Here is a 9,435-nt window from a genome sequence, read left to right on the forward strand (position 1 = left end):
TTGTTCATAATGTCTTTCCAAGTCTTGATAAACTTTCTACAAAGGTCATTAAATGTGTCCTTTTGGGATATTCATCTCTTAAAAAAAAGATAATGATACTTTAACAACATTTTTCTGACAACATTTTAACATTGTCTACGTGTCATTCTGTGATTGGTTCAAAATTATTCCACAATCAATAATAATAATCATAAACACTAATATAGACCAATCACAAAATGACACGTAGACAGTGTTAAAATGTTGTCAAAAAAATATTGTCAAAGTACCATTATCCTAAAAAACTACAAATGTTATTCAATCAAATGATGTTATATGGCTGCTGACTTCAAATTCTTTGAGGATATACCTTTCTTGTTGTCCTTCATGAAGAATCATTTATCTGTTCAACAATATAACTATGATCGACATATATATTTCTTTCATACACTTTTTTGAAAATCATGTAAAATACAAATATGTGAAAATTATATTATATATAGTTTATCGTAAAAGTCCGTCAGTCACATATAAAATATTCTACTTAATGTTTATTAGAAATGTATTATATTATTTTCATAAGTTACATAAATAAAACAAATGTATAATATAATTTAGAAATTAAACAACTCTTTTAAAAATATTATAAGAATGGAAAACATAATTTAACTAGTAAATTTCATATTCACAACCTTTTGAATTTTTGAACCTTGTAATAAGTTCAAACTTAGGGTTCTGCCATTCTTTTGGTAGGTCAAAACACTTAATACTTGGTAAAAGAAAGTCGAATGAATCAATTCCCTAATGAATTTGAGTGTGAATCTCTGGTTGAGGAGTTGTACATGCTCCTTTCCAGAAGACCTACGTGAGTAGCTATTTAAATGATCCAAAACTAAATCTATTTTCTCTCCGTGTTTAATTATGTTTTTTTTTTCTCTCTATATGAAGTTTTTATACTTTTATGTATTTGGTATTTAAACAATATTCTATCTAAAACGGTCAAAATGTGTTAAAATTCGCAGGTCAACTCAAGCCATCACAAGTTCGAGTCGAGTTGAGTTTGAAAAAAAATGAATTTTTTTTTACACAGATCAATTTTTAATCCAATTCATTCTAGAATCCGACTCACCCAGATTGAACCTGTGGTGAGCTTGGTTGGCTCACCAACCACCTAGTTTAATTTAATTATTTATTATTTTATGTTAATATTATTGGTTTTTTTTATTATATTGTAAATGGGAATAAAGAAAAAGATGTTTTAAGGAGCAAAATATTATAAATTTATCTATTCAAGTCTCTAATCTTATAAACGTCAAATCACACAAAAATTATCAATATTATAAACTTATTTATTAGCTTTTTGAGTTTGCTTTTGGATTATATTTGAGTTGTATTTTAATTTTTTATTTTGAATTGTGTTTGGAGTTTAACATCATTTTAGAGTGAAATTATTTAAATTTGAATTACAAAAAAATTGTAATTTTTTTATTTAAAAAAGCTTGTAATTGAGTGAGCCGGTGAGCCAACCTGTTTAATCCACCAAATCGTGGTGGGTAGAGTCAGATTCAAATTTTTTTTGCTCACTAATAAATGAGTCAGATTGGGTTGTCTCACTAAGTGACCAACTTGCGGTAAACCGGGACGGGCAGTCCTTTTTTACCGTACTAATTCTATCCTATTATTATTTTTTAAGTGTCATAGTTTTAAAATGTTTACTTTTATTTAATTGACATTTTTAAAATTTAAGAAAATATTGATTATTCTTTTATAATTTATATCATTATGTTTCACTTGACTTCAATACAGAAATTGTGAAAATTTGGTGGTGATTTTGACAAATCTAACTCTTAAACCAAATTGATATTTAATTACTCATAAGTCTCACGACTTTGCTTTCACTAACGCAGACGAAAGCAACACATAAGGCAAGTTTATTTAATTTCATTGACTCCATTTTCATCTTAACATACATCCACGAAATTAGAACGTTCCTATTGACAAAATGAAATTAATAATAAAAAATGAAATAAAATTAAACTTTTCAAAAATTTAAATTAGTTTATATATAAGGTAGTTTACATAATAAATCAGGCTAAGCTTTTTATTGTTTTAATAATTTATAAGTTAATTTAATTTTTTAAAAAATAATTTTATATATATATATATATATATATATATATATATATATATATATAAGTATATTTGTCGTTAATAAAAATTTGTTCACTATACGCTATGTGTATGTGTGTTTTCTTTTTTATAATAAACATAACAAAATTATTATTATTATTATTATTATTATTATTATAAAAATAAATAAAAATTCAAAAGGTGCTTAATTTTAAGAAAACAGTCAAATTAAAAAAGTCCGATAAAATTATTAAAGTTATTATTTTAATTTTAAAAACTGTTACTTGAAGAATAAAATAGAAAAGAAAATATGTATACAAAACAGGATAAATGTTTTTATATAATGACGATATAAATGATATAGATAACCTATTAATTATTTTTAAATTAATAATTTTTCAAAATCATGATTCGAGAAATCTAGTAATTGAATCTTATAAAGAGAGAATAAATTTTGTTAAAGATTTTTCACTCATATCCTTCATGTAATTTTAATAAGTGATACTATTCTAATATTTTTTTATTTCATTTTTTTAATTACATCACTTATCTTATTCCATATTTTTCTTTTTTTTATCTGGTAAAATTTTATATCATTTCAATTTCGTAGATTAATATTATTAATTGCACAGTTAGGTATTAAGCAAACCTAATCATGTATGGACAAGTAAAATATATACAAGCATACCAATATGGCCTAGTTGCAATCTTTTCGATCTTTAAAATAAATAAAAAAATACATATGTCACTTAAACTTTTATACAATATAACAAAACCAAAAAACTACATCATACTCATACTTTGTATCTAAGTATATTGCTCCAAAATCTAGAACTTTAAACATAGTCTTCAACCAATCACATCTACTTTATATAAAATCACATCTACTTGTAACCTCGTCTCATCAGGCCATAAAAGCAATAATTACAAAAAAAATAAAGACAAAAACACAAACAACAAAGAAAGATACATTAATAGGTAGACAATTTATCATTTAATATCTCAGTCAATTCAAAACATAGTATTTAATGATCTAATTATCACTTCATTCATAAACACTTAAGTAAAATGTAATACTAAACTCGATATATGGATTTATGCATTAACTCGGACTCTAGAAATTATACATTTATCGTCAAATGAAATTGAAATCCTTAAAACTTGGTTTTCCCTTCCTCATGACAAGGTAAATTCTCTATAACTTAAAAGAAATGGACTCAACGACTCTAAGACCAATTATAAGAATCTCTTTCACACTTCACAACCTAGATCTCATCCTCTAAATGAGTCTCTGAATCTAGTAAAGTATAAGGATGACTTCACAATGTTCCTAGCCAATGCATAACACTAACTAATTTACTATACCCTTTCTCCTTAGGAAAGACATGGTCATACAAGAAAAACATAACCTACAAAGTAATGAAGTCTTTCTATCAACCTTGAAATCTCTTCATAGAAGTAGAACTTTCATTTTTAATAATAAATTCCCACTTTAAATATACATTTCCACTTTAAATATACATGACGATCTCCACCTTAGAGATTACTACTCATACACATATATTTCATTAATACATCACCACATAAAATATGGTCTTTCCCGAAAATCATTTCATTACCATCACTTTCAACCTTGAATCCAACCAATAATCACATGAAAAACATAAATCGGAACATCACGAAAACATAGATATTGAAAAACATCAAAGCATAATATAGTACATGCTAGCGTCCATTGGTACCAAGGAACGCTCTACGTTGATGTGCACAAAGGCTCAGTGTCAAGGGAGCGTTCAGTGGTACAAACTAGAACTCAACATTGACAAACCTTTAGAGCTTTTTGACTTGAGAGTGTTTCGCGATGAAAACCAATGCTCAACTTCAAGGTCATGGAGCTCATTGACCTGAGCATGTTCAGCAATAGAAACCATTGTTCAAGATCCTGTCACAAAATGATCATTGACTTAATTTTTTTAAAATTATCGCTTGACACCCATAGGTCACCACTTAGCACCACTTTTTAAGTCTTTACGAATTTTCTAATAATTTTTTTATATTGTAATTCTAATAAACTTTAACTTATGTTAATATATTAATTTTTTTAATATTTTCTAAAATAATAAAATTATTGTACATTGATATATTTTAGGAAAATAATAAGGAATCGAAAAAAAAAATCAAATTCCTCAATTCATTTTATATATCATCAAAGATAAAGTAGAATTAACATGTATGTGGTCATAACATTTAGTAATGGAATAATATTAACGAAATTTTCACACACTCTTCTTAAACTATATTTTAGAAAGAAAAAAAAAAACAAATGACTGTGGATTACAGCAACATTACAATCATTATTAAACATGATAATGATATGGCATAAATGCTTTTTTTTCTTTTCTAAGCTCATGCTTAAATTTGTCCATATATTATGATTAAAATTTCTCAGTCATTTTCTTGGCATGTCTATGTTGTGACCAATCTCATGTACTTTTTTTAACTTGGGAAAAATCCGTGAGCAATAAGAAGAGAAATTGGTGATGGAAAGATATTATGGTGGGAAACAGGTTGTTGAAGTTGAAAGAAAAACAAAGACACTTATAAAAGACGACCTAAGATTTAGTTTTAAAATCTTCGTTTGTGTACATAGTTTGACAACAACACTTTTTCTCAAGGAGAGTCATAAATGCACGCAAAGAATATCATTTTTCTTCTGCAACGTGCAAAACCAGCAGAAATCGTTAGTGTACAGACAAACGCAGGATTTGGTTGGAGGTGACATGACATCACAAACCAGTTTTTACCGCGACCAAATACAATGTACAGACAAAACATGTACCAAATCATGATATTTGTCTCTCTAATTAATATATATATTAATACTTATTCAAATGTTATTGTTATTGTGTTACTCGTTTTCAAAAGGTCGTTAAAATATTTATCTATATTTAATTTTACATTAAATTTTTTTCTTTAATTTCTAAAGTTATTTTTAGATTAAAAGATAAATTTCAAATCTAATTCAATTTTATAAATATTTATGGATGATACGGTAATAATTTTATAATGATATAATAACAATTAAAATAATATATCTAACAAATAAAAGATTATGGATATCAAATTTTGATATGATTTTAATATAGTGTTAAAAATGTTAAAAAACGTTAAGAATTGAATTTTAGTTTAACTCAACATATTATATTAATAAGTAAATTTCAAATCTAATTCATTTTCTTAAAATTAGGTTGTAAAGAAAGATCTGTATTTACTTATATATTATAAATTAGTCTTATTTTTAGTGTAGTCAATGTGTGATTTCAAAAAAATTAAAGCAATCTTATTTTTATAAAATTAATTTAATTTCATAATAAAATAAAATTTATATATTTTATATACTTAAACTTAACTTTTATCTCCAGGTAATTTAGAAACTTTTGTAGATGTTTTTGAAGATTGATATGATAGTTATAAAAAGTAATTTAATGAATATAAGTATTTTTTATATCTGTTTCTATTAAAAGATGTTGTTTTATAAAAGATACTAATGTTTTCATATTCATAAAAAAGATAAAAAGTAATTTAATGATTATTAGTATCTTTTATAAAACAATATTAAATTTTAGAATTTTGCTAGAATCGGGAAGGAACTCTATGCTAGAAAATATGATACGAAACAAGTATAATATATAACCCAGAAAAGAACCAACCACAACAAATCGAGAATGTACAAAAGAAAATTGAAAATACCATTTGGTTGCAAATTTTCAAAACATGGTCACCAAAATCACAATTTAATCAACACATTAATCAAGATTAAAACTAGTGATCTGGCTTAATTAACCGATTATTAAGATCCAATTCTTGCACTGAAGTGATGCATCCCAGGGTTGAAGCCCAAGCACCCCAACAACCCCTGTTTGTAAGGCAACAATGTTTTCTTCTTCATCTCCACAGAAGCGGCCCGGTTCACCGTGTAATGCAACTCGTGAGCCGAAACCGGTCCCCTCCGTCTCGAAACCGAACCGGAACTTTCCACGGACCGGAAGCTCAGGTTCCGCACATCCTCCTGCGCCGTCGTTTTGGACAGAACCGTGTATTTCCGAAGAGGATCCTTGTCGGAAGCTCTTCCCTCGGAAGCGCTTCGGAACAGCAGAAAATCCTTCAGCCGCCACTTTCGGTAGCCTTTTCCGAACGAAATCGACGACAAGAACGAGGAATGGGAAACGCCCTCCGAGGCCTTGTTGATACCTTTTTCAGTTGAAGATACCGAATTAACGTCGATGTCATCACTGTTGGTTTCAGGTTCTCTGCGTAGTGATATGGCGGAAGAAGTGGAAAACGATAAGGATCTTTCTCTGATTCTTCTATGTTCTGATAACGACGGCGATGAGAGTGGTGACGGTGATGATGACACGTTATCTGTTATTTGGGATGGGATTTTGGTTTTGTCTGATGTGGGAACGGAGGAAGGTAAAGAGGGTTTCAAAGGTCTGATCTTTCCGCCGAGAAAGAGTTCGTCGGCAGAAAGAGAAGGCCTTTGAACATGACTGCCGAAGTCGAATTCAAATTCATCTTGAGCTGTGGTGAGAGGGGAAGCAGAGGAGTGTCTTCTGGTGGGGCTGGCGGGGGCACTGAAGAAGAAGTTTCCAAAGCGTTGAGGGCTGGAAGGTGCGGTGATGTAAGGGGAGGAGCAGCTGCTATCGAAGTTGAACTCCATGGAAGAAGAAGAAGAAGATGGTGGTGGTTGAAGCGGAGGAGGAGGAACTGCCACCACTACTTCCATAATGGTGTTGTTTGGCAATTGGGATTTTGAGTTTGGAGAAATGGACGATGGGTGTGGAGTAAGGGTATAAATATATGCAGACAGAGGGAGGAGAAGGAAGGAGAGAGGAAGATGAAGGTTGAAAATTTGACTGTTGTGAATGATTTTGGTCATTAGAAAATACACTAGCCACCTTTTGCTTGGAATTTTGCTTGGAATTTTGTTATATTTTTATGTTTCTATCTTTTCTAAATTTTAGATTTGTCAATGACATGTTAGTTAGTATCATTTAGATTCATTATAAACTGTGTGTTGTTACAAAATCTAATGCCAATATCCAAAATAAAAGAGTGATTTATTTTTTACATCTAATACTTATATTTGATACTAACTTAAATATATTGTTATCCTTTGTATTTTAAAAGTAAACTCGTATCAAAACCAATTCAAAATACAAAACTCTTGTACATTAAAAGAATTGAAACATTTTTAATCTTCATATTTTAAAAGTGAGAGTAATGTTATGTTAATGGAATTAAGAAGTTATTATTTGGGAATAGGCGAAGCAGAAGAGAATTGTAAAGCAGTTTGTTTTGTTATTCCGGCGAAGAAGAAATTTGGGTGTGGCGTGAAGAAAGAAGAAGGGCATTACTTCAGCAATTGGCTTGATATGCAAATTGTTTTGGTCAATAAATGGCAAACGGTATTCGAGAAGCAGCAGTTAGTTATTTTATTATAAGGATATAATGAATTGGGCATGTGTGAAATATATTATTGTATGACTTTGCTCGGAGTAATTCACGAAAAACAGTGACAGTGAATCTAGAAGAGGAGACTATTCGAAGAGACAAAAAGACACTTGTAATTTAATTTTCCTTCTTTATTCAGAAAAAATAAATAAAATTGAACACTGAAAAGAAATTAAGCCCTGAATGGGGTGGTTCAAATTTGAAGAAAATTTATACCGTTGAAAAGAAGAGAAAACGTAAAGATGTAAGAGATTCGAAAAGTGTGTTATTTTAAGATATAAATGTGGTAATTAAAGTTTTAAGAAAATAGCGTTGAAAGTAAAGAGCAGCGTGGTGAAGAAGGAAGAAAGACAAAAGAAAACTCAGGTTACCGTTTTCAACGTCAGTTCGAAAGAAAGCTCATCGTCATCATCTCCAACGTGAATTTCACCGGAATCAATAATGTCACTTAAATATTGTCATGTTTACTAGTAGAAATTGATATTTCTACTTCAATCTTATCTTTTGGATAAGTCAAACACTAATCTAAATAATCACATTTGCTTTCATTTTAGGTCACCAGAAATTTTTTTTAGATCATGATTATAGGATGTAAAACTAAGTCTACTTTCTAGAATGAGTTTCATCATCTATTATATATCTAATCCTCCTAATTTTATTTTAACATGAATGATAGGTTGACATGTGTATCAAGTTAGTATCCACAAGCTATTTTCTTTTATCATGTTAAGGAAGTTATTAGTGACCTGAGCCCGATCTCAAGGGATAAGGGTATTATGACCAAATTGATACAAATTAAATTAAGTATTTTTTTTATTTCTTTTATAAAGCACAATATTAAGTGTTAATATATATATATATATATATATATATATATATATATATATATATATATATATATTCTTTTCTTGAAGAAAACAAAATATTTCTCTCTTATCTCATTTGATAATGAAATATTAATTTAATAATTATCATTAATCTTTCATAAGTTTTTATATATTTATTTTTATGAATATAGAAAAAAAAATATTGTAATATGTGTTTTTTATAACTTATTTTATTAACCTAGTTAATCTTTGGCAAACAAAAAGGTTAATATGGTTTTATTTTATTGATTGTGTTCTTATAGAGTTGAATATACTCTCTAAAGACTTCAACTTAAAGTATTTTAAGCTTCAAAGGTACTTGTCATTTTTTCACCTACACTTTGTTCTTACATAGTCCAAATAAAGACTCCAACTTCAAGCATTCCAAGTTAATCAAGTGTGTTAGATGGTAATAAATACGATAATTAATGAATGTAATAAATGAACCTCACAGAATGTGTTATTTATAGGATGAGCTTGACCACATGGTCTAATTACCACCTATCAACTTTCTGTCTAGTATGATTCTGCCTTGACTACATACGTTTGTGCCAAATACACGCTAGTTCAAGTAGTCGAGATGTCTTCGAACATATATAGGATATATATTGACATGGTCGAGATGTATTTGATCATGTTTAGTACATCAACCCCTAGACTTAACATGTCAAATGTTGAAGTGTTGTAGAATGTCACCATAATGTCAACCTTTGATCTGATTGACATGGTGTCGACAGTCGATTTTTGTCATGGTGATGAGTACAAAGAAAATTTGTATTTATTTAATTATATGTTTATATAGGTATAGGAGTCCTTTAGACTCGAAAAAACATATCCACAAAGATGAAAAATTGAATTTATCATTAACTAATCCAACAATATTAGGAAAAGAGGCCAAATTAATTTTATTTACAAATATATGATTCAATTTGATAAAAAAATTAAA

At 28.6% G+C, this 9,435-nt stretch overlaps 1 protein-coding gene across 1 annotated transcript; it reads right to left on the bottom strand.

The window, feature by feature from the left end:
- Window positions 1-5,837: 5,837 nt before the first annotated feature.
- Window positions 5,838-7,197, bottom strand: LOC148202800 (uncharacterized). Its single transcript, XM_088110353.1, has one exon. The coding sequence runs from the start codon at window positions 7,046-7,048 to the stop codon at window positions 5,960-5,962; it is 1,089 nt and encodes a 362-aa protein (XP_087966479.1). The 5' UTR covers window positions 7,049-7,197; the 3' UTR covers window positions 5,838-5,959.
- Window positions 7,198-9,435: the final 2,238 nt, after the last annotated feature.

Source organism: Vigna umbellata, chromosome 3 (assembly GCF_029865625.1).
Source record: "Vigna umbellata cultivar VRB3 chromosome 3, Vumbellata_1.0, whole genome shotgun sequence".
Lineage (NCBI taxonomy): Eukaryota > Viridiplantae > Streptophyta > Magnoliopsida > Fabales > Fabaceae > Vigna > Vigna umbellata.